Below are 27,027 nucleotides of genomic sequence, written 5' to 3'. Positions count from 1 at the left end.
ACAGATGCTATCTACCACTGATTAAGTTAATGGGTATAGTATGGTTACTGGTGCTCCAATTAAACGGTTACAGAGCATCAACACCAGCTCTGGACATAGTTGGGTTGATGAAAGGGTTTCTAATGAGAGGTTTCTGAGATGCCAGCAAAAGGATCAATGATGGTGAAAACACTATACAGTAATTACCAGTGCAGTCTTTTTGATCTCAAGCTTGCGACAGTCAGGATGGAATAAACCCTCCCATTTATGTTAAGCCTGTTTACATCTGTTTCCAAGACTGAAAACTATTTTGAACTTCTAGGTAAATTAGAAGACATTTTCTTCGATCTCTTCAGAGAAAGTTTAGAATTAAAACCTGGTATAATCCTCTCTGGCAGAGTGAATGATTTAATGAAGAAAAACAAAAGTAAGATTCTACAAACACAGAAAAGCTGTAAGAAATTAAGAGGCAGCTACTAGTCTGTCTTTAATTTGCCTTATTTTGAAGTACTGCCACACATGAATCATGGCATGTTTATTAAGAAGAGACACTTCGGAGATTTTATTTTCCCATCCTCTTATTATACTGCTTAATGCACCTGGGGCAAAGACAAAACTACACCACTGGACGTTATCCTGAATTATCTGGAATAGAGACACCACAGTAATCACCAGTTACTCAGAACACTTACTGATATAGCAACACAGCCTGTTATAGATTAACTTTATTCTAACAAAGATCAATGCTACAAGTTGTTTCTGTCCTCCTTTGCTTTGATAAACTTACGGGGAAAGCAGGAAGAGGCAAACAGGCAAAAACTGCTCATTTTTAAGTAATGTTTTAAAGGAGGGAGCATTTATTATAAAGATTATATGTGAACCCACCATACTTGCATTGTCCTAGAACTGCATATTAACTATAAAGGCACCTATTAAACTAAACTTATTTATGTAATTTCTCTACAGATGCTTTAAAACAAATGAAGCTCACTTCCAGCATTAAAGGATAAATGGGAGAACTATTGACTATACAGACCATGAAGACTCCATCTTGTCAAGATGTGCTTAGAAGCACATGAATTTTGGATTACTGACATAAAAAACCCACAGAGATTTACGCCTGATTTGAAATTAATTCCCAGATTACTAACCTATTACAGCTCATGAATGTTGTGTGACTGCACTGCTGCACATGTGCAACATCCCTGCATCAAATAATTTAGGCTCCAAACTAGGTGCAATGCAATTACAGTAACATTCAAGACTCATTAAAAGAAAAATAAACACTGAGGTGTATAGGGAAGTTAATCCACCGATAAATGAATCATTTTTCTTAAAGAAAAAAGACGGACCACAGACGATACTGAATCTCACTTCCCAATCTGACCACTGCATTTTCCCATTTGTTGACATGCCTGAAGCTCCCACATCCTTCTGTTCCCCCCAGTCAGCAGTATGCATCTTGCATGACTTACAGGTCTTAACGATATGAAATTACACCTCTGTGCTTCATATGGTCTGAATATTTGATAAGTCCTTCTACACCAGAACAATTAAAAAAAAAAGTGTAAATTACTGCCAAAAATAGTTTTGCTTCTGGGTTGAGAAGAAGTTGATGGAGCTCAGCTGGCTCCCTTCATCCTTCCCTGTCCTTCAGCTCTGTGGATCTCAGATTACACATCCATGAGGCACACAGCACAGCTCCCCTCTCTGCAGAGGGATCTAGACTGTAAGTTACTATTTGCTATTTCTGCGTGCTCAGGAGCTGCATTTGATTAATCTGGCTTTTGAACAGGATGGTGGTATTTTATTTCTGTTTCCCTTCCTCCTCTTCCCAAAGGAAAACAGATAACAGATATCAGAGGGGTCTGTTCTGGAACCTGTTTGAAACCTAAACACAGATAAAGAGCCAGGAGGCTTCCTCCTGCCGTGTGAATCCACAAGCCCCCTCCACGTGTCCGTAGCTCCTCTATTCACTGGACATGGCTCTAGAGTCATACAGATAGTTTTCAAATAGCGCTTCGCCTCTGCATACCAGGTTTACCATCTTTTAGCTTCACCTGACTTACACTGTGATATATCTATAAGTGAAAACACTTTTCAGTGTGCTCCAGATCTTCAGTGTCTTTCAAAGTTACGGGTGCTTTAGGCCTTTTCTACCACACAGGATTTATCTTACTGAAAGCACAGAGCTGCATGATGTACTAAATGCCTAACAATGACAGTTATCACATAACAGTATTTAAAATTCTGCGTTGAAATCTATAGAGCAGTCCTGAAACACCTAGATCAAATGCTTCACTAAAGTTAGCTGATGATAAAGAACTTCAGCTGTGTGTCATTGCTTAGGAAAAATAAGCTGAAGGGCTGCTACAATCAGTCAATGTATCTTATTAGAAATGTGCTGCTTCTACTATATGTGCAATTTCCAAAGTTCAACAAACAGTATGGCATGAGGCATGTGAGGCAACCTAAGGCAGTGAAGAGTTTCAGAGAGAGACTTGGCAATATATTACTCTAGTTTGCCAAACATTTAAATGAAAGAAATACATGCATCTAAACTCACGTTTCACTAACAAAGCTTTCATTTAAAAGACTCTCCTCTAGGCAGCAAAAGAATGGCAAACTAGGTCAGCACAAATACATTTCTTCCAAGTTACCTCTTCTCTTGCTCCCTTCCCCACCCCATATCAGTATCTTTAGAGCCATCTCTGATCCTTTCATACAATCTTTGCTAAGCCCAGTTAAATTTCAATAATGTTTCACCCGTTTTCAATCGATGTAGGGTCAAGAACTTGGAAATTAGACAGAATAATTCCCATATCACAGTAAATTAAACAAGCCCATTCCTCCAGAAAAAATGATGGATGTATTTAAGATGTGTTAAAAATGACGCCAGAGCATCTGTTATGGCAGGTGTCCCAACACTCAGCTAGAGCACATAGATGTGGCTGCCTACAGTAATATCTCTGTCAAACACTACTGAAAGAGCATATGGAGCACAATATGGAAAACTTGCACAGTGTGATCCAGAAGAGAAAGGGCAGTCTTTGGCACTGCAGAAAGGATTCAGAAATTCCTACTTACTGTCTGCACAGCAGATTCATAGCACATACATACTAGCAGAGTAACAGTCATACAATAAATGCAGACCTTAACGTTTTTAGATTAAAGGTTCACAATGCTTGGACAGCAAGCTAAGGCCAGATTTCTAAAGTAAAAAGACATTCAATTACTGAGCTAGGTACAAGGTCTCTGATAGTCACAGAAACAGAATAACGATGCAAAAAGTCTAATAGCCCCAACACTTCATCTTCCTCAATGAAACTATTTTCAGCATGTTGTCTACTTCTGTTTTGAACTAGTCGCATGATGATTCTTCCTCTAGCTTCCTCAGAAAGCCCAGTGAATGCATCTGTAGTAGCATAATTTTTCTGTCATTTTACAAAACTCTTCATCTTTAGTTTCAAACCACTTCTCCAAGTTACCTCTTCAAATCTCTCTAGACAACTTACATCTTTTTGTAAAAAACATACCTTTCAAATGTTTTCAAAAATTTCATTCCTGCTATTATTTGACCAAGCCACTCCCTGCTAAATCAAGTATCTTCTCTCCCACTAATAAACAGATGTTTATAAAGATACAGTGGTCAGCTAACAACCCCTCCTCTCTTCTTCCATACTTGTCTGAAAGGACACTCATAGCAGAAGATATTTATCCAGGACAGTCGAAGGGTTACCTTTTAATTCATCATCTTGTCATGCACCTCATCTTTCATTTCATCATCCTCTAAGACTTTCCATTGCACAGTCCAGCTTGCCACTACAGAGTCACACCCTAACTGCCTCTGACATGCACCAATCCTGTCAATGACCCAGTGTCACCTTCAGGAGACACAACCTGCTATATTTTGAGCAGGAAAGCTTGATTAGTTGTTTCCCAAGTACACCCCAGCTACCATTCAACTTGTCAGTTTAGCTTCTCAACATAATACTAAGAGAGATGAAAGCATCTACCCAGGAGATGGTTTTTTGACTCAGGGCAGAAAGGCTAGTACAATTTAGAAAAAACAGTTTTAATTTCACTCTGTCACTTTTCCCACGTTCATTCTTCCTAACAATTTTCAAATGTAGAAAGTATGCATGGAGCTAAAACCTTCACACATAAGTTATCCATCACAGAAAGGCTTCGTATGACTTCCAGCAATCCAATCATTGCACAGATCAAACACCACTCATTGCGGTGAGCCACAACCATGTTGTGCTATACCTACCTTCTGCATTAGATGAACATGATACAGGGTCACTAGTTGATCGGACTATATTTGAAATTCTGGATTTTGTAATGTGATGCTGCTGGACAGTACTCTCTGGGCTGCCTGTGTACGATGAAGTATTTGCAAGCCCAAAACAGGGGGAGGGCTGGGAAAGGACAGCAGGCTGGCTACAGACCCCACAGCAGACTTTCATTTGTTTCAAAGGCGGACTAGCTTTGCTCTGCCCTTCTCTTTCTGAGGAGCTGAAATTCTCTGAGGAACAGTCTGAGGACCTGCCGTGGGCACAGCTCTCGTTTTCTTGTCCTTGAGACCTGTCTGTAGAGGCTCTGCTGTAAGAGCCGTCATCCTCATCAGGAAAGCCCTGCGAGCGAGTCCGGCGCAACCGGCAGCGCGTGCTGTAATCCAGGCTGCTGCAGCTCCTGTCCACAGCCCCTTTGCATGTCGTACTGTAGGGAGAAAAATCTGCAGAACGGAGCGATCCCTGAACTTCCAGCGAACAAAGATCTTCAGAGGAGCAGCTATGGTCTGGGATATCCACCACCTCAGAGACCATCAAAGAGGTGCTGTCAACAGAAACTGCAAAACAAGAGATTCAGAGAAAAGTGACCACTTCTTGCCCCGACCCATTCCTCTCTACCATGCTTTTCAATACACTGATTTAAATCAAGTAATTGGTAAGTATATCAGTAAGTTTTTAAAACCTTTTAGCTCACAGAATGCCACAGCAATAAAGACTGAAGTCATTTACTTGCTATTAGCGTCCTTCTCATATGTTTTCTTCAGCTAATAACACTTTCTAACCAGTCATCATTTATGTAAAGTATGTACCTAAGAGCTTTACAAAAGAGAATTCACCCTCATACCGTATCTCTGGCTACGAAATGTGTAGGATACCAGAGACTCCTTCATCTTTACACTTCAGATAGAAGCTAAATATTCTGTGCAGGTTCACGTCATCTTGGAAGCCCTTTGTATTGAAAACTGAGATTATTATCACTTCTTCTGTCAGGCCTATGTATATACGTTATAAATGAAAATGGACTTTGCATGAAAATAAGCATTTGGCTCTGCTTTATTCCTAAAGTCATGATGAAAAGAGAAAAGGAAATCCCTTCAGTCTGGAAAATAAAATTAGACCATACAGTCTCTCAGGCTCCGATAATATAAACAACAATTTCCCCACGTTGGACTGGAATTCCTGAGAAGATTCAATATCTAAAATCAAAGTATTTACAAAATACAAATCATATTATTCTATTCAGCTCAGCAGCTTCTGATGCCCCTTTTAGCCTAACAGCTGCTTCTAGCAATATTGATGAGGCAAACATATTCCACTGTGTTCAGAAATACAAAGACTGGATCTTTTAATGGATTAGAGAATATCTGTCAAGTGCTCCCATGTTTTTGGGTCTCGGAAGGAGAAAGATTCCCAGAGTATATGGAAATTACTATCAAAATGTGAAATCAAATATTCATGAGATTAAATTTTATGAAGGACATTTTTCTTACATAAGATGAATCAAAACTACCATTTTCTTTTAGGGCTTCTAGGAAATAAAGTCATAATATTTACAAGGCAATCATAAGACTGCCAAAAAGAACATTATAATCAATTATGGAAATACATCTATCTATGCTAAAATTGCATAATAAACACTGTTCAAGCTGCAGTAGTTTACTGGACCACTTATATTTTGTGATGTGTTTCCAAACACTTTTACATAAGTGACATGATTCTCTGCAACATATTCCCTTAACTCAAGCTTTGAAATACATAGAAAGTTTGTACGGGTAAGTGAAAATATCAAGTCTGTGCCTGTCTTCACAGCACAGATCTTCGATATCCAGGATCTCTCCCTCTGGAACCCCATTTTCAGCATTTGTTTAAACTGATAGCTCAAAAACAATCACAGAAATATAAATCTTCCAAATAGACTGTACTGAGTATATTTCAGGCTGGGGTTGTTTGTACTACTTGCCACCCAAACTCAAGGGTCTTAAACTATATTTACAGCTTCTTACTATTCTACTCTTCCACTGGCACGGTTTCTCTGGTACTACAGAAAGCAGGAGTTTTTCCTACCAAAGGCTATTCAGTCGCAGACCACAGCAGTGGCACATAACATGCACAGAATACTAGAGAGGGAGAAGGTGGCTGCTGTCCTCCTGGTTCCCTTTCACGTGTGCACACCACTGTATGCAGTGTTAAAACCCTGGCCTGAGTGCTGGTCCACTGCCTCCAAGTAGTCAAAGCTCTAGCACCAGCCTTAAGATTTAGAGTTTTACATGTGGATGTAAAGTCCAAATGTACTTTTGAACTGTGAAAATTAGCTGTGTAGATGCAGCCTTTTTTAACAGCAGAACTTGAAAACTAGTCACCATCAGCTGTCGCACTTCACTGCAGATGCCAAAGATTAGTTTGTTTTTTTAAATAAAAGAATGTTTAGCACTAGTGAAAGGTGAGAACTGATGGCTCTGGAATCTGAAGTCACTTAGTTATTTGCAGAACAGATACTTTGTGTGTAGGAACAGACTCTCCTTGCTGATTTGTAGGGCTGTCAGCCGCTGTTGAGGACAGGTGAGAGAGGACAGCTTCTGAGCCTAGGACTGTTCTGCCACCACCTCTCTGCCCATCAGTGTACTAACTGAAAACACCTGGAAGCCTGTTGATAATACCAGCTATGATGTGGAAAAATTATTTACTGGAAGTTTACTAAAACAGTTATCTCACTTTGTGCAAACCACTCAACAACTCTCAAGCCACTTAGCTGAAACCATAACCTTTGAAAAATCATCACACATGTTAAAGCAGCCTGTTCTCATGCCTTTTTAACAAAATGATCTGGCTCTGTGCAGCTACTCATCTCACTCACAACATCTGCACTTTGGGCAGCAAGCTTCTTGTCCCAGCTTCTGGAGCCATGCAGGGAACTGCTATACGCAGAAGACGTGTGGACTGTCAGAACTGTAAGAATGCAAAAGCATCTGTCATTGCTGACAATGAGAAACAAACTGCCAGTTATGTGCATGACTTTGAAGAGAGATGAAAGTTGTGGTACCTGCCTCAAAGGGCTTTAATCAAAGCGAGTATGCTCCCATGGGAGCTATGTTGGGTAGAACTCCCCTTTGATTTCCTCTGCATTTCCAGCCACATCAGTTTGTGACTAGGATAAAGTTCATCTTGCCATGAACAATCTGAAAGCAAATCCTTCTTTTCCCATGGGCGAGGGTACAAAAGAAAGAAAAGCTGACTCAAAAACCCCACTACATCTCTCCAAAGCAGACAAAAACAACGTTATGATCACCTTGTGTGCTGAAGCCCTCTGTCATGTTCCTTTCACCCAAGCTTGATTCGGATACTTGCTGATCAATACCCGTGACCTGCAAGAAAATTGTTCAGTGTAACAGCACATTAATCTGCAAACAGTTTCCCAATAAAGTACAGCACTGGTGATCTAAAGAATACACCTGGCAATGTGAGATAACTGTCATATGAGCTGCTATTCCAATCAAAACATACTTAAAGATATAGTAATTTAAAATGCCTTTGGGTAAGGAATAAATGCAGTGCAAAGGAACATGCTTAAAGCAATTTTTTTTTTTACCCCAGAATCTACAAGTTAAATTCATCCTGAATTCACAGGCAGCTGGGGCTACAGGCTAACATTACAAAATTTACTGACTGCAGTGCTTAAAAATAATTGTCTGATTACAAACAATCTCTTTTTCAACAGTCTGCATTTTTTTTTCACAATTATGTTTGTTTTTGTGGAGTTTGTGACATGACACCATATTGTATCACCCTAAAATAGGAGAGAGAACAATAGTAATCACAAAAAACAAGCACTGTCCTCTGTTTACCTGCTAAGATATTGACATGTAATGCTCTCCTAATCCCTAGAGCATCACTACCACCCAAGCTGGTTGATACATGGTACCCTCCAGCCTAGCAGAGATTGCTGAAGGGAGATAATACTAGGACTCATCCTTTTCCTGAAAGAATGGATTTAAGAAGGTAACTTAAAAAACTTCCCTTCACTTCTGAGAATCATGTGAACAAATTCAGTCTTGGAAGGACTTGATCCATACATTACTGAAATTAAGGAAACTTTCTTTCTATTGATTTCAACAGACTTTCAATTGCATTTTATTGCCAATCTCGTTAGATTTTTAGCAGTTCTTTGGGACCACGATTATTAATAAAAAATGGTTCCAATAAACAGCTGGTAACTATAAATGAAAAAAAAAACCTGCTAAGATGCATCAAAGGAGGTGAAATTGATACCATCTTTAGCAGAAAGCATTACTTCTTCTTTAGGGCCACAATTAACTAATAAAAACGTATTACAGTTGGTGACAGTCTGCAAATAACCATCAGTCACCTCTGTGAAAAGTCTTTTGTCAAGGGCTTCATTTGTATCTGGCCTTCCCAAAAGAACTGAGTGTGACACTACACTCTAAAGGTATTCAGAAAAGAGCTTTCAGTGCACATGCCAGTGTAGATTAATACATACATACGTACTTATATATATATATATCTTACTGCAACCATTAAGTTTTTTATACATAAATATACACACACACACAAACCTTACTATGATTGAGTGATCAAGAAACAGTTTTTCTGATAAAAATTTAGACTTTAAAAGTGATTCTAAGTCAAAAGGTTTGTGAATATAACTCTACAAAAAATAACACCAGAAATATTTTAACTCAGTAGTAGATAGATAGGGGACTGGAAACCAGGGAAAAAGGCTCTGTCATATTTTTAAATCATTTACTTGCAAATTTTTTGAAGGAACTTACTTTGTTGAAACAAACTATCACATCTGTGGTAAAAATAAATAATCAGTCAGTGGCATCATTCTAAACTGCAGACCCTGCCTGGGAATACACTGTGGTACTGCTCCTCCTGCTGCTTCAGTCCCACACAACGCAAATATTCCTACCTTCAGTGGTTAGCACATGCTTGTCTGACTACAGCAGCATTTTAGAACTGTTCTACTGCTTGTACTAAATTATCAGCCTTCATCAACTAGGAGGTGTATATTTTCTAAATTGAACATCTACCACTGAACTTTGATAAGCTTACTTTTGAAAATGGCAATTTTAGTTTTGCTTTCAAACATGGAATCCAACAGCAACTTTTTCTGAAAAAGAAACTGTAAATTTTACAGAAGAAAATATAAGCTTGTGAGAAGAATATGTTTGTGAGATCTTTCGTCAAAAGAAGTGTCCTCAAATGCTCTTTGTAGCTGAAGAGAGTTCAATCACAAAATAAATTATAGAAAAAAATGTATTCTAAGTACATTTCTGGATAAATAATTTTGAGTTTTAAAGGCGCTTGGTTTGGGGTTTTTTTTTTTGAAAACCTAGGGGCTCTTTTTACATCTAGGTTATTTCATATATTCTTAGTCATTAACAAAAGAATATCTGTTGAATATTTGTGCTGAAAAGTTTATTGATCTTCTGCATTCTCCTGGTCGCCTGGCAGCTGTAGTGACATCGTCCTTTATCTAGTACCTATGAAATGAATTGCATGCTAGGCTGAGGTTTTGGTGTCATCACAAAGTGAAAAAGAACAATCTACAGCTTTGATCTAGTAAATTCAAATTAATAAAATCATTATTGTATAGCACATATAGCAAACAATGCTTGTAAAAAGAAAAAAAGCCAGCACGGCAATTCCTGAAATCAAAGTATTTCAGCTCTTTCTCAAACAAATACAGTATTTTACTGTCAGAAGAAATACAGAGATTGTATTTACATAGCTTAATCTTCTATTGCACAAACACACCTAGATTAAGACAGCTGAACTTCTATGTCCTGGAGATCCGGGAGAATCGATTATAGTGCCAGCTTTTCTGATCCGGGAACAAGCCAACGCAGCTCATGTGACACAAGCCACAGAGCGGCCGCGGCTGCTCTCTGCTCTGACACCGTGCGGGAAAGGAGCTCGCACACAACACTGCATGAACCCAAGGCACACGTCGGCGTGGGCAGGAGGCTTAAAATAAACTATTTGGCTTTGTGGTTCAGGTGTTAATTCTGAGACTCTCTCAGCTCACTGAGGGAAAGCAGTCATGTTTTACTTGGGGCAATGACAGAGAGGGACTGGTAGCAGCCCTCTTGCTCCACGGGGCCAGGGTGGCATCACTCTCTCGCATCCTTTGGAAGTTAGGAGACAGAAAAGCTCAGCCAGGGCATGGCATTTCCCTTCTCGGTTTCTGCCTCAGTCTCAGAGGCTGTCCCAGAGGCTGGAAACCCCGCAGTCACAAACCCAAAGACATGGGACTGCATAAACAGGACGATATTCTTAAAAGTGAACAGTTCCTAGATGAACAAAAAAAAAGGTCTCCCGGCCTAACTTCCGGGCTCTTGCTTACATATTGCAGACTACATATCTTGTTTTCTTCCAAGTACAACTGCTTGCAAACAATAAAGAAACAATATGAGAAATACATGGGACAAATGTACATACACAGAAATTGCCTCTTGGTCCCAAACGGAGGACCATGAATATTCCCCTCTTTGTACCTAACATGCAGAATTCCCCCCGCACGCAGAAGAGCCCTTCCCAAATGAAGGTTTCTCTCTTATGGGCCGTGTTGATAACTAGCATCTTAAACAGTGGAAAGGCAAGAGATTTCAGTCATGCAGAAGAAATCGAGTATATCACATGAATTTTGGTTTCTTCACCCATCTTTTTTTGAGCATTTAGCAACGTTTCACTAAATGTTGGCCATTTAAATTTATCTGGTCAAGATGTACATTTTTGCTTCTCCTTCCCTTGCTCTTTCTCTACTTAAAATAACTGCTAAATGTATTTTATATGCTTTTTGAATTAATTAACCTGCTTGCTCAGGGGAAGGGGAACCATGGCTTTAATTGCAGAAGATAACAGTAACAATCTTCAGTTCGGTCAGAGTTTTGGTTCGCACAGGGAAAGCAGTTGCTTTCTGCACAGGTTTCAGCTCTTTCTGGGGTAACAAACCTTACTGGACTTGCTCATCCTCAGGTACACTGGCTGGCAAAGACAGTCACTAAGCTATTAAGAGTAAGAAAAAGGAAAAAATGTGCTTTTAACAAGCCTGCACAGCCTGAGGAATATCTCTTATTGTCATATAATAGGAGAAGCTATTAAAAAAGCTTGTCATTATAAGAATCTATACTATCACCATATGATCCCAGGACTTTTCCAGAACTTGACCTGAGATTTGATTCAAGTGGAGCAGTACAACTGTGTATTTTTAACACTGCTAGTCTGAGGTTATTTATAGAGGTTTTTGTTAGGAATTTTCAAGTGCCTGTTCTGCCTACACATAGGCATTTAATACAGAAACTTGTAATTACGTATGCTCAGATCACACACACAGTCCCATGAGCTCTATATACACATACACAAACACACAGAAGTTATTAGCATTACTTGTCACAAGACAGATGGTTATCTTCCTCCTTATTAAATCTACACTATTCTTATTACGTACAGGAACCAAGAAGTCCAATCCCATTTCAAAACACCATCATCCTTTTCAAATAAAGAAAAACTCTGTGCTTCAGTGGTTCCAATCCATTCTCCTAGGTTTTTGTTAGTCACAATCCAGTATCATACAATTTTTTAATGGACAGTTTCAGCTGAAATATTATTACCTACATAAGTATTTGCCCAACTATGCACAAGAACATAAGGAGAATGCACATTAGGTGAAATCCATAAGTCAGCTAAACTCTTAAAGAGAAGGGTATGAAAACTGTTTAAAGAATATACGTATTTTCTATTGATTATTAGAAAGCACAATTAACTCCTAAATTATTTTAGATCATTAAAATAATTTCAAACTGTTTTGCATCATGAAAATTTGGAGACTCTGTAAAGAATTTCCCTCGGCTTTCCTTACCTGACTAGCAGGCGTCTCTCCAATCACTGCCTCATAAGGAGGGGGCAGCTCAGCTGGATACAACATTCCTGGGCTGTTAATGGTGACTTCGTATAATGCACTGAATGGGGAATGAGGAAAGTCCAAATGGAAACCTCTGTTTAAAAACACAAAAAACCTTCATTATTAAGAAATTGCATTGGCTTTATTTGGTAAACTATTATCCACACCACATTGATGTAGAGCTTTCTCTGAACTCAAAGCCAACACACTATCAAGAACTCTGCTGAAGAAATTTATTAGACAAGCAAAATGAAGCCTTAATTTATAGGACAGCTTTAAAAACTGTATTTCATTTTGGATACCAACCATCTGTACAAACCTGTTGTGCAGTCATTGTTGTCCTTTACTGCTCCATAATAACGCACATTAACTTCAATGATTTCGTTAGAAAATCAAATCTCACATTCAACTTCAGGTGTATAATGTTAACAATTGTGAGAGGATTACCTATAAGCTGATCCCTGCTTTATGCTCAAATATTGTTATCCTTATCTTAGCTGAGTTCAGTCATTTCTCCATCACAGTAGTGCTTGCACAGTGGCTTTAACACAAATAAGTATTTCCACGTGTGTCCTAACAGGTCTGTGAAAAATGTATGTAATCTCCCTGGAAAAGAGGCACCTGATGTAAGCGAAGGACACCACTTCACTTCATATTCTTTGAAAGAGCTTCATAGTCTGTAGCCCAGGACTATAGGCTGAGGGTGACTATAGGGAAGAAGAATCACCTCTGCGCCTCTATCACAGGTGTGCAGGTATATTCCGGTGGGTAGTAAGGTGGAGGCGGTATTGGTGGTATGAACTCATCAAAATCCAGGGTTTGATGCAGGACAGTCCCATGTGGAGTCATACAGTCGTGGTGGGTAGAATGTGGCCTCTGTGGCAGAAACTGAAAAGGAATAGCTCAAGTTCCTTAAGATGGTAGGAGCAACATCATCATCAATAAAAAGAATTATAATAAAAGGCTAGTTTTAGCAATCCAGACCAATGCCCAATTTCATGAATATCCCTAATGAAATGAAAGCGATCTTTTTGAAAGCATAAGAATACCTGAGATCAGTGAGGAATCTCAGACTGATAAAGTACAAAATGAAGTTTAACTGAAGACATAGAGGAGTCTGTGCCTCAAAGTCAGTTACTCTTAGGACTGAGAACATAAGACACTTCAAATTAAATAGTGTCTCAAGAAACACATTAACCTTAAAATACAATTTGATTACAGCATTACATAATCAGCTGTATCTTCATAATTGAGGAACATTAAATACAATTATTGAAATAACTATTTGCATGGTTTTGTTTCCAATCTGAAATGCGTTGTACTAAAGAAAAAAAGCCCACACACCAAAAAAGCAAACCAGAAGCAAGCTGCCATATGTTCATTAAATTTTGAATATGGCAACTATTAATATCCCACCTATTTTTCACTGTTTACAAAATAAATATTCTTAATAAATATTTATGATTTGTTGATACCAACACTACATGTTTAAATGTGGTATAAATGTTTTTAATACTGGTGTGAATATAAGAAAAATATTTTTTCCATATAAACATCTCAAAACAAAAGGAAATAACTATTCTGAAGATGAAAAAATAAGAATTACTGAGACATACTGTCAGATGCAACAGGAACCTACTCAGCGTTGAGCATGGCAGTGGTATCAAGGAGCCCTTCTGATTCCATTGATATCACAAACACCGTAACTTAATAAGCCTGCTAGCAAAGGCTTAAACTACTTCACGATCACATTGGGTCCATTCTGCAGATCCCCTGGGACGCAGGGAATGGCGTGGCCTGGCTTGATGCGCTCCCCATGCACAGAGGTGTAACAGCAGACAAGCAGTAGAGGCAGAGGCATTTTTTTTTCTTCAGACAAGCTTCTGCTGCCATATCATTTTTGCTGGACTAGTAGATGATCTGGTTTTTAGCTCTTGGCTTTTAAAAAAAGTGAGTTAAGAAAATTTGCTGAAGGCATGTCTCTCTTCTATACTGGAACAAGTGAATACATCTGCTTGCACTGTTGTGTCATTACATTATCATGACTTCTGAAATCCATGATAAAGAATGAAGAAGCAGTAAATAAAACTGAAAATGCTTATGCTAAGAAGATCCAGCAAATAGAAAGTAAACAAATTTCATTTTTAATGTCAGAGTTCTATATTTTTCACTTCTGCAGAAAAATTTACCCTGCATATTTATGCTGGATTTAAATTACAGTAGAAATAACGTAGGCCTTTGGTATTTAGAAGGCTGAGTTACATCTTTATTCTATTAAACACACTCCATGTATGTTGTTTCAAAGGTCAAAGCTGTAATAATGCAACACAACAGAGTCAGGAAGACTAGTTTCAATGGTTTGTGAAAATGAACTATTAGTTGCTTACTAATTGACTCTCTAGAGATATTTTCATGAGTAACTACTAAATAAAGAGCTTCCTCTGCAGCATATTACTGTATCATTATATCCTACAGCCTATCGACTTCTTTCAGCCATTGTAGTCTACTGATGGCACAGGAACAAAAAGACATGTTCTTGATTTACTCTTAATTACATAAAAAGTCTGATGCCGGGAAGTGCTGCCTTTCATATGAGATGCAATTCAACAGTCCTGAAAACTAGCAAATATTTCTACAGGTTTATCCTACGAAATAGAACTACATTTTTGAGGTTACTCTGTATGAATTCCCCTGAGCATCCAATGACTGTTTCCCAAACTCTAACAGTATGTGAACATTTATTGTTAAATACCAAACTTCTGTCACAAATGATAGGATCACCAGTCTATTGTCACCTCAAACACTCTGAAGAATCTTTTAGGAAAAAAGGAAGTAACTACAATTAAATAAATAAATATCTAATATAAATAAATAAATAAATAATTATATAAATATAAATAATCTAATATAAATAAATATCTGTATAGTGCCAGTAACAAAAATTCTCATTCAGAATTTAAACCCAATTAGTTCAACCTAATCACCTGAAAACTGTAGAAAAATCTAACACATAATGAAAACAAACATTTATTTATATACTCAGCCCCATGTTTTGTACCCTATTTGCTTCCACTAAACTCAGGAATATACTCATTCTCCTAGTATAGTTGATGATTTTGCTCATCTTTGCAGACTGATTTTTCTTTTGCGACTGTCTTTACCCTCCCCTAGCCTATTTCCATATTGCACCACGAACCTGCTTCTGGTTTCTGGCAGAGAAGAGGCAGCTCCATCTCTTGAGTTCCCTGAAGCTTGTTTCATTCATCCATATATAAGGTGCAATATTCTAACATTCCCCCTAATGCAGCTATTAACATAGAGAGCACCTTTATGGTGAAATATCAGCATACATTTTGTGGGATGTGAGAGAAAGGAAAGGTTTTTCAGGATAGAATAGACTGTGAATCAAGAAGGAAAGCACCCGAACATTTAGATGCACTTCAGTTTAACAGTGGAATCATCGGCATCCTTTTCAAGAACCTTTACTCTAAGCACAAGGCATGGCAATGAACACTGTGATACCAATGCTGAAAACGGGTGCCAAAATGGAGATGAAAGATACACATATTTGGGGTTTGTTTTTTTTATAAATAACAGTTTACCTGTGAGATATCGTCCTGCTGGAAGGCACAGAAATTAAATTAAAAGAGGCTGTAAGAGGCAGACTAGCAGGAAATGAAGCAATATCAAATATAAGGGATTATCACAAAGAACAGACATTCTTGAAAAAACATTGGGAAAGCTAATAAGGGAGAATTAACTCATATCTTATTCTATACATCCTATATCCTATTCTCTACTAGCCTGCAAAGTTTATTCTTCCTACACTAAAGTGTATTTAAAAAACTTGAAGAGTTAGCCTTGAATGGTGCAGGCTGGCCAGGGCTGGGCAAAGACTTAATGCAGTCTCTAGAGGAGACAACCAGAAAAAGACACGAGGGAATGCAAACAGCCGATGGAACTGGCCCGGGCAGAGGAACTGTGACAAGTGCTTTCACAGGGAAACACACACACAAGACCCTTTTTGTATAACAAGGCAGTTATCATCAAATAATCAGTCTCAGAACGGTAGACGGCAAGTAGGATAGACAGCAACAAGAACTGCTAAACCAAGAGTGGGGATGGTCCGTTTGGTCACAAGTATAGGCAACAAGAAGCTGCATTCAATGTCATTTCAAAATCTATAGCTCACACTCTGAAACAACTCGCAAAGAAGCTCTCCTAGCCACGTTTTTGGGATTGAACCACTGGTGACTGCAGAAGCAACAGAGAGAAAACTGTTGCAGACAAGGACAAACAGTTGGCTGCACCATTTCAGCCAGCCCTGTTAAAAACTTTACGTAACCTCGAAGTTGTCAATAGGTAATTTGAACATATTTACTATGTAGAAGAAGGTATCCCCTGGCTCTGGAAATCCCAAACACTCAATATTTACGCTGACCACCTGGACCTGTTGGATGCTGGGAGTTTTCAGAAATACAACAACAAAATACAGATTTAGGAGCCTAAATTCATACTACTGTTTTAGGAAATAGCCAACCTCATGACTGAAATTTGGCATTCAAATTATTATCCATATGCATTTTATTTTCTTTTTAGTTCTTGGACTAAAGATAGCCTTAGTTTAGCATATGGAACATGTCTGACACATAACAGGCTAACTGGATGTGCAATGTGCTGCACACACTGCGTGCATAATCCATACGTTTAGCTGGACAAGCTTAATTTTGATAGGTACACTTTCTGATTTAAACAGCCTTCATCTTTATTTCATATTGAGGACCACTTTGCTTGCAACTTGGTTTGCAGTTATGAGGAAAGACTAAAATACGCTATCTTGCTGCAGGCTAAACAAGGAAGCTGGACAATGCTGCACTTTTGTACCCATCGCTTGGACCTGAATTCAATACAGAAGTTTGCAGCGATTAGTCATGGCATCAGTAGCAAGTTATCAGCAAAGAGAGAACTAGAAACAGAGATATTAGAAGCATGCCATTTCCAGCAGAGCAGAAGGGGTAAAAATTTTCTGAAAACGCAGTTATGCTCGGTGTCCATTTGACTGAGAGCTCCGCACAGGCAGTCAGGTAGGATGGGACTCCAATGACCTTCTCAGCAAACCTAGCACCTGCAGCAAGAAACATATGCTGTCACTTTGCAGCGAGGAAGGCAGTGCTTTGTGGAAGGAAACGGACTTTTTTCTTAATTTTTAGCTCTTCAAGGTGAAATAAACACCAATAAACAGAGAGGAATAAGGCTATGAAACTCACTTTCCTATTTTTTTGTCAGACTAGACTTCCAGTTCTTCACTCAGAGTTCTTTCAAAAATTGGTCACTGAAGTGGCAGGAATGATTGAGGCTTATTATTTATGTTTTGAGTATCTGAGTATGCACAAGTAGACGCTGTTGGAGGAATATCAGTTAACAAACTGAAGAAACGGCAGATAAAGACTGTAAATATATTTCCCTAAAGAAACAGTTACCTGGTGTGAGGCAGCATGGAAAGTCCTTCTAGCTGGGATCTGTGTGGCTAAAAACACTTGATCAGCATTTCTGGGTAAAGGCCATTCCTGCCAAACACAGACACTGTGTAGTCTACGTACTCTACAGCTGATCAGCATGTTGATGCCATGGAAATGACACAGTGCTAGGATTCACTACTTAGCACTACGACATTCCTAAAATGAGAATTGTCATACGTGAGTATGGGACTAGTGCTCTAGGGGAATCTTCTCATCTTGAGTATTTTCTCGTATCTGGATGCAATTACATTTGCCTTCCGTATCGCATTAATAAATTTACTCTGTAGCTTTGAAATAATCCCTTTGGAGACTCCAGAGTTCATTATCCTAATTTTATTCTCTATACGTCATTTCTAAAAATCTGTCAATTCTTGGGGATGGGAAATAAAATATTTTAATTGCATATAATTAAATACTGGCATCTTATCTAATGTAAAAACTGTTTGTAATACACCTGGGTCTACAGTACTGTTTTTTTTAATTAACTGTCCTCTTCTTGGACAGGTTATTTTCTTCTTTTTTTAAAAAAAAGAGTGGAATCAATATCTCCTGGAGGAAAATGTAGATGCTATCTAACTATCTGCAAGAACAGAAGGATCAGGGCTGACTATTATAATTTTCCCTGAGCTTAAAGGGAAATTGCAATATAAGAGATATTTTGATACAGAAAATACTGATTCGAAATTTTCTCTCCATCTTTTCTAGTTGCTGATGCTATAACTATCACAAGCCATAGCTTTCTAGCCCCACAGAAACTGTTCTGTGATTCTGCATCTTTCTTAAAATACTCTGTATTTTAAATATTCTTAAATATCAAATATTCTTATTCTACCAATAAAATGCAAAATGGAGAATAGTACATTTTCTAAAAATGTCCTAAGTTTACCTATGCCAAAGGTTTCTGCTGTACTTTTTTATTTGAGGTGGGGGGAAAATGCATGGTGCTTCTAAATGGGCTGCCATCTGGGCTACACACCACCTCTAGTGAGATTTGTGCAACAAAAATGTACTATTTATGGTTTGATATAATTAGGTTAAATATTAACAATTATTTAATGACTTATGGTCAATTCTCATTTAATTCGAAACCTCTCCTGGAGTTTTTCAGAAAAAAAGAAATTTATTTCAACATGATAAAAAAGTTATTTCAACATGATACATTGGAATAGGGGGATAGAAAAGCAACCAATATATTGTCTGCATACTCAGGTGCTTTATCTGAGCTGTATGAGTGACATAATATAAATACTAGATAAATGGAGAAAGTTCTTAAATGGAATTCTTCTTTAGAGTAACAAAACTATTCTTTTTATATAGCAAAATGTAAGTTCAGTAGGTTCTGAATTTATCTCATTTGAGATACAGAACAGGTAAAAGAATGTTTTGATTTCTTCCTGATTTTTTACTCTGATACGCATTTTTTTGCTCATGTGTAAGAGACTTTATTAAATGTGTTGTGAAAGAAAAGGATAAGTGATTTATAGTCTACATATGCCATTGCACTTAGTAAGTGTTTCTAAATAATAGCATGAACAATGCATGTGTTTAGGAAACGCTCTGCCTATCAGCTGTGTATGAGGATCCAGAGTAAATAGTTAATAGTGCCCAAGTGCCCTGTGTGACAGAGGGAAAGCAAAGCTTATTTAAGGAAAGACATTTAGAAAGCAGCGCATGTGTTAGTTAAGCATGTCAGATGTGACACAGCATCACCACCAGTGTTGTGTAGTTTCAAACAACAAGGAGGACAAGTGCAGCACAGGCAGCAAAAACCCGACTTTTATCTCACCACAGCCTTCACTGAATCTGTGTGGTCTCTCTCCAGCTTTGGAACAAGAGTACTTCAAAACAGTGAGAGATTGTCTCGTTTTTAGCCATCAATGTATAAAAAAGACTTACCATAGAGAAAAAAACACAATTAAAAAAAAATTCCAAGTGACCGGTCTCCTTAAAAAGTCACAAAGAAGCTTTGAGCTTCACGTAAAAGCACGTGCTCTTACACAGTGCTCCCAGCGAGAGCCTGTCTGCATGTGTTCTGAAACCTATACAGAGTGAATACCTGGGGCACACTAAGTTTTCTGTGCAAACATATCACAGTTTGGGCTGCCAAAAATTTCACCTATGAGTGAATAAAACACAGCAATACAAACAGAAAACCCACCCTGCTGAAAAACATAAAGGATCTCAGTAGACAGCTTTTGTATGCTGTATGATACTTTAAATTGCTCATTCCAGTTCAGTTTCCATTCCGATTTTTCATAGGTGAAAAAAATTCTGCTATCACTTACACAGGTACAAATCTTGAGAAACCTGATGAGGGAATGAAGTTGCATTTAACAAATAGTAATCGAAAGCAGAAGCGTATTTCTTCAAAAAACAAAAACTTTAAAAATAGTAAGGTTAATTTAAAACTGACCCACTGTTATAACCCTGACTGAACATTCAAAATGGAGATAATTAATCTATCCTAGTATTCTTTCAGTTGACACACATCTAATAACACAGACCATAAAATTCACTGTTTTCTGTCAAAAGCAACTTCAGTTTATACTCAGGACAGACTTACAATCTCTTACCAGTATGGATGAAAACAACTACCTACTGTTGCCTAAGAAGATTTTAAAATAGAAAGTGTTAGAACAGAGTATAAATTTTAGTAAATTAAATGAACTGGAGTGTTAATTTTTAGAACAGAAAAAGTTTGTAAGTGTTCTTGAAAAGAAAAATAAATGCCTGGGCAGCAACTTGAGAGCACAGCATAATGCTTGTAATTTCCCTTTTTATCTTTTTTTAGTATGTTAGAACATATCGACATATAAAAGATAAATATAACAGACCAAGTATTGTAAGATGAAGTACAGAATGAGAATAAAATCATTCAGAGAGGTAAGAGAGCTGTTTGACATTTGCACCTTTAGCTTTTATGCTAGTTCATCTCCCGTCAAAATGTTCACTGCTTGAATCGTCTAATTGCTTTTATTTTCTTCTGAATGTCCTGAAATTATTTGAAAACTTTATGTTAACATTAAAAAAAATGTTCTATAAGGCCTTCTTTCTTTCAGAAGTTACTGCACAATCTCATTCTCTTTATATATATTGACATATACTGATATACATATACGGATATATAGATCTCTCTCTATATATATATAAAAGCAATTTTTCTGTTTAAAAAGCAGTTTCTTCCTCACTCCCAAATTGGCGGGACCTTTGCCTCTGATCAACAAGTGTTAGTTCATAGATCATGTAGTATGACTGCACTGCATAAGTTAAATTCAACAGTATGCAAAGGATCTGTTAAATATTTTTGTATTAATTTCAGTAATGCATGCAGCCTCTTAAGTTAGTTAACAACACACTGAATTATCATCACGGCTGATGAAAACAGTAATTAAATGTTACAGCTTGCATGTCATCATTACCTTATTTCCTTTACAAAACAACAGATTGTTTTACATATAGTAACGTGATAAACTGTTAATAACAGCGATGGTGATAAAATCAGAACACACTGATTGAAATCAGTGCCAGTACTTCTACAAGTACTGCATAAACATCTTTAGAGGGGAAGAAAGAATGAAGTAGGTGTGCTTCATGCTTTAGCTTGGCCACACTGAGCAGAGTCTCTAACATTTATTTGTTTAAATCACATTGCTAACTTTTGAAGAGAACAGCGTGAATTAATGCAGTAGCAACAACTGCCCTAAGCAACAACTGAAGTAACATGGAAGTGACAGCTTTGTTATTAAGGTATGTTTCCTCACATTACAGAATCTTTATATAATCTGATTTGATTCACATTTATCTGCTGGAGGGGTGGATACATGGAAAGAACAATTCTGGGAAGCTCTGTAATGGAGTGCACTCTTAAACTGTCCAAAATAGTAAAATAGGTAAAATAAAAAAAAAAAAAAAAGAAGGCAATTTCACTCTATAATTATGGTATCATTTATTCTTGAAATTTTAATACAATTGGGAAAATATAGTGGATTTTTTCCCTTTTTTCCCTGCAGCAACTGTATATACTTAATGGGAGAAAGGGTGAAGTGAGAGAAAAATACTTATGACACTTTCCAAATTAGTCATATCAAAGAAGGAGCAACCCAGGAAAATATCTTTTCATGCCCAGTCTGAAAAACTCAAAGCCCAGAGTGGTTAATTTAGTCTTGTGCCACATGCTATATCTGAAATATTCCAGAAACGAAACTGTTCATGTTAAAAGCAAAAGCCCCCATATTTTCTTATCTTTCTTTCCCTTCCTGTTTTCAGCTTCTTTCTTCCAGGATAATATCTTACCATCAGAATTCAGATTCCAACAGTTCAATTCGAAGATCAGAACCTAAAACGTTCCCAAACTCCAACTGGCATATAATAATACTTGTGAAAAATTCAGCAAAGTTTTATTCATGCAGGTAAATTCTATAAAATACACTAAAAAAAAGGGTAGTTGTTAAAATAAATATTTTCTTTTTCTTTTAATGGTTATTAGTAAATATTTAAAGGTTTATTTTGGTTTCTGGTGTACCGCAAATTTCACCCTGGTTTCTGAAAACAATCTCAAGAGTTTTACTTTTGCCAGTACAAAAGTAAAGACTAAAGGAAACTAAAATGTAAGACAATACAAGTAGTTTGTAATATTCGCAGGAGATATGCAATTGAGAAAAGACTACTAGTAGCAGACCTGTAAAAAGGCCTCTCACCAAAGCTGTCTGCTCTATGTTTCCTCTTAATAGCAATATCATTCCTTTATTAGTTACGCAAGCACCAATTATTTGTAAGAGATCACAGCTGATACATTAATGAGTGATAGCAAGCCAGCTGTTGAGGGTCCTGCATACTGAACTGCTGCCATAATGACTTGAGGAGCCTGAAGGGGAGTTGTGAGGATTTTAAAACTTCCAACAACATTAATTTATTAACATGGAGTGTGACAGTCATGGAAACAGAAAACAATGAACATATTCAGTCCTGAACAACAGAGTCTCATTTATCTGGTATCCTGATATCTGCAATACCTGGTATCTGGTCCCTAGTGTACAAAATAGTGACATGCCTTCTTAAGTTTCTTAACTACTCTGAAAGCGCCCCAGTCTGCTCAGTGTCATCCAGTGACACCTGGGTATGGAGTATTAGCCCAGCAGCAAGGTATTTTAGTGAGTCTTCACTCACTCGTATGAGAGAGCTCAGATTTCAGGCCTGCCAGGCCCAAAGTGGTAGAATGCCTTGTCGTTTACTCTGACGGCAATTGCTAACACAAGCTGATCAAGATTAAATTAGACAAAAGAGAATTTTTACAAAATCCAGACACAGCTACAAAAGTTACAAAAACAATGAATGGAGAAAAAATCGAAAAGCATGCTGATATCTGCCTGCCCCTATTATCAGCTCCCAGATGCTTCCTTCACTTCCACCTAGCTGTTGGGGTACCTAGGCCACCTCCCCACGCAGGACTGCGCAGCTAGTTCTTGTCCTCAGGTCCAGTTTCACAGAAAATATGTTCGTGTAGTAAACACGATTCCCATTATATTGTGTGGCTAAAACTCTTCACATGTCTTTGAAAAAGGAAGCAGTTATGTTTTTGCAATATACTCCTTTTACTTGATTTGTGAAGTGCTAAATCAAATATGCTAAAATAAGCAACTGACCACTAGAATGCACTGTAGTTTGACGACTTACTTTTAGGTTTGTTACATTAAAAAAATGAAACCATATAAAAGAAATAGCTAGGGTGTAGCTGGTTAAATATCACGTGCCTAACTTTGTACCATTATTGTAATAGCTAAGCAAAATATTCACTTAAATGAAACATTATTTAGGAATTACTTTTCCCTTTTAGAACAAAATTATAACAATGTTTAACTCAAATTCACACAGATTTCCCCTCAATTCCAGCATGCTATTTTCTTTCAAAACTACCATGTGTCTAAAAAGCAAAAATCATTCATGCACAGAAAAAAAAATCTTTATTTTCGTGGTGACTTGGCAGAGGTGAATTCCCTTCTTCTAATCCAGAAGACAGCCAACTTTGAAAATTGAGTCAATAAACTGTTGAATAATCAATGACACAGCATTACCAACAAACTGCCCAGGTCCCACTGAATTAAGTATCTTATGTTAGTCAGTGCCTGCATACCTAATTTAATGAAAGGATAATCTGCCCCAAAGACTTCAGGGCACCCTCCTGAGCACTACTCAAAATGAGAATGTGTAACAAAAACTGTGCTTTAAGACAAGAGAGTCTAGAAATAAGGTGTTGTTATTTTTGTTAAATTAAGGACTCATAAGGATTATTGGTGCCATTATAAAACATGCAGTGAAGCATATTTCTCACCAGGAGGCTATTGCTAAAGAATAGTGGTATTGACACAAATTAATGAATTGTGGCAATATAGTAGGTGAATGCAAAAATGGGAGTTCAATAATACTTAAAGGAGCATTCACACAAAATGCCAGGCATCTTGTAAGTCTCTGTTGAAATAAATATAAAGAAAAGACAGATGATACTGTTAGATTATAGGAGATGAATAATGTATAATTATTATCAGCTATAATGCATTATGGGGTATAATAATTATACGTTTTGCCAAGGCATTTGACTTCCTATATCTACTCCCTGTATTTCTTTGACCCATCATATGAGGCTTAAACTTTATCTTCAAAGTAATTAAAGGGGGTTGGGATATGTGTTTGCATATTTTAGAAAGTTCAGAAGGAAAAACAGGAATTAAAGAAAGCAGTCCTTTTAAGGACTGGAATTGGAAACATGACCATTTATGCTCATGTTTCTCAATTCCTGCGGAGCAGGAGGGAACTTCTCAGATAACACAAGAACTAATATTTCTTTTTCCTTAATACTTGAAAGCAATAATTTGTTTGGTGAAATTATTTTTAACCCCAAACCCTTCAAATTATTTGGAAAATTTAATCTATGCTTAACGCTGGTCAGTTTGTATTTATATTTTTTAGGGCATTTCTACTACAAGATCAGTACTTTACAAAGAAGCAGTTTCCAGTAATGTACTGTCAGCTGGCATGCATGAATCACTGTTATGAGGTTATACAGGGAAGCAGATACTCATGAAACAACTGCAGATTTTCTTGTGACTATATTATATCCCAGCTCTGTGCTGCTAGGCAATAAAATACCTGAAGCACACAGAATAGCATCCTGCCATAAGAGGACTAGAAATGATTTCAGGATTGCGTAATTTGTAAAAAATCACCATTCTAACTGGTTCATTTTGAGACAAGAACACTAACAGAGCATGCAAGTCACAAAAGTAATAACAGCAAGCTAAAAAGTTGTTTAATCTCATGAAGTCTGAGGAGGATTTTCCTTATTGCATGATGCTGTTGTGTACTAGGAATTGTATTTTTATGGCTCCTCTTCCTAGAGGAGAGTATATGTAGCTCTTGAATACAGTGAGAACAGAGGAAAAGAACCAACATAATAATTAAAACATTTTCCTCTACAAGGGTTGGTATCTCTCAGTGCTGCTATCCTAAACTCCCAGTATGGTACAATCCTGCTAAGAGAAGATGAAGTACCTTGGTGGAAAGCAAAAGGAACACGTACAGATCAAGGATTTATAAGCAAGAAAAAAGGAAGCAGGTCAGATCTTTGAGTGTATAAGAGCAAAAGGGAACTGAAGATCATGGGACAATACTGAGAATAGTGGAAGAAAAATAAATCTTCAGGTCAGAGTTCAGCTGGTCTAAGTCAGTGTAGCCCCAGGGAAGTTAGGCTGACTTAGGCCTGGTAGGGATCAGGCTCAGTAACCTGAAAGAAGAAAGGGGAAAAACTTAAGTATAGACAAGGAAAGACTGAGGAGGAGCAGGAAGGAAGGTCTAATTTCCTTCTTCTGTGAAGAGGGAAGGAAATTCACGTCACTAGAGCTGAAAGGGCAGGAGAATGGACAATTAAACAAGAAGTCGGAAATCTGGAAACATGAAGCATGAGAAGTAAAAAGAAATGGACATAGCAGAAGCATCTCCAGGTAGAAAAGAAAGAACTTGAGGAAAGAAGTAAAAAAAAAGTGGCAGAGAGAAATGCATGACTTTAAGTTATTTTATTTCCTATTCAGCTTACTGTTTCTTGTGCATGCCCATCAGAAGCACTTTTGATCTTGATTCATTGTCATCTATGCATTTTTCTTCTTCTTAAATACACTGCTATATACCATAAAATTAATCACAAGTTAAACCTCCCTGAATATACATGATTACACTTGGATCTCTGACACCACTGTCAGACTAAGCAGGCAGATCTTTCCAGGAGTGATGATCAGTTCCTCTCTCTGTCATCATTACAAGATGAAAAAATTACTTTCTGATCAAGTTCTTCAGTCACTGGGCATCTTGTAACTAGTATCAGTGGGAGAGAATATCAAAAAAGGAAGAATTACCTGCAATATGGTAACAACTGTTTCATGTTTTGGAAGGCTCTTTATGACATCCAACAGAAAGTTATTTAATAAGTGCTGCTTACAGGCCTGTACAAACATGCTCAATATAAACAGGGAGGGAGCTATATGAAAACATGCATTTATGTACCTTATGTAGCTTTTATTCTTTTTTTCCCTAACTTGCATTGTATCTGCTAATACATGAAGCAGTCCTCAGCTCACAGGTTAAGGTTATTTTTAACTAAATTTGTAGCCCAGTGACTTGAACCCTTGTCTAGAAAGAATGGTTATATCTCTACAACTCATTATGTACTTAAAACTCTATTAATAACCATGGCAGCTAATGTATTTTTCATCAACCACATGCCTACATAGCATGTTAGTCAACTTGTTCCTCTGTTGCACGAACTGTTTGCAAATAACTTGCTGGGCCAGTATTCTACCTATGGAGGCTTTTAAAATGAGAGATCTACAAATGACTGGTATCCAATAATCCCTTGATTTTAAACACACGAAACAGAGGATAACTAACATTAACAGAGGATAACTTCCTAGATATGCAAGTGATAATGCTGGGTGAGAAAGTTTACCTGTCGTGCAAAGCACGGAGGTTTTTAAATTATTATTTTTTTATGCTTCAATAGTAAATTGAAGCCTTGAGGACTGCAGCACTCATTTGGGATAGGAAAGCTATCTTTGTCCAAACAAAGAGGAGCACACACTGTAATGTGGCCAGCTATCCAGAAGACTTATGTTCCTTTTTTCACTTGCTTTAACTACAAACGCTACTCTGAAGACAAATGTATTTTTGCTTACGAAAACACAATTCTTGGGACAGCGTTGTGCAAAGCTCCAGTTTTGAAACTACCCTTTCTCATACTAGAAAACAGTAAAAAACTACACCTCAA

General features: G+C 37.5%; 1 protein-coding gene across 4 annotated transcripts in view; it reads right to left on the bottom strand.

Annotated features, from left to right (window-relative positions):
- The window catches only part of ENTREP2 (endosomal transmembrane epsin interactor 2), a 196,945-nt gene that overhangs the window by 4,016 nt on the left and 165,902 nt on the right, over window positions 1-27,027 (bottom strand). For 2 of the 4 annotated variants that reach the window (XM_064517487.1, XM_026113340.2), the window contains 5 exons: window positions 15,801-15,818; window positions 12,926-13,086; window positions 12,157-12,292; window positions 7,561-7,636; window positions 4,253-4,831 (listed from right to left, as the gene is read on the bottom strand). In XM_064517487.1, the coding sequence (XP_064373557.1) occupies window positions 4,253-4,831; window positions 7,561-7,636; window positions 12,157-12,292; window positions 12,926-13,086; window positions 15,801-15,818 (970 nt within the window). The remainder of the gene's footprint in view (window positions 1-4,252; window positions 4,832-7,560; window positions 7,637-12,156; window positions 12,293-12,925; window positions 13,087-15,800; window positions 15,819-27,027) is intronic. The other 2 variants (XM_064517488.1, XM_064517489.1) reach the window with 1 other exon arrangement.

This window comes from Dromaius novaehollandiae, chromosome 10 (assembly GCF_036370855.1).
Source record: "Dromaius novaehollandiae isolate bDroNov1 chromosome 10, bDroNov1.hap1, whole genome shotgun sequence".
Lineage (NCBI taxonomy): Eukaryota > Metazoa > Chordata > Aves > Casuariiformes > Dromaiidae > Dromaius > Dromaius novaehollandiae.
Note: the sequence above shows the minus strand (reverse complement) of the source record. Positions and strands in the feature narration are given on the sequence as shown.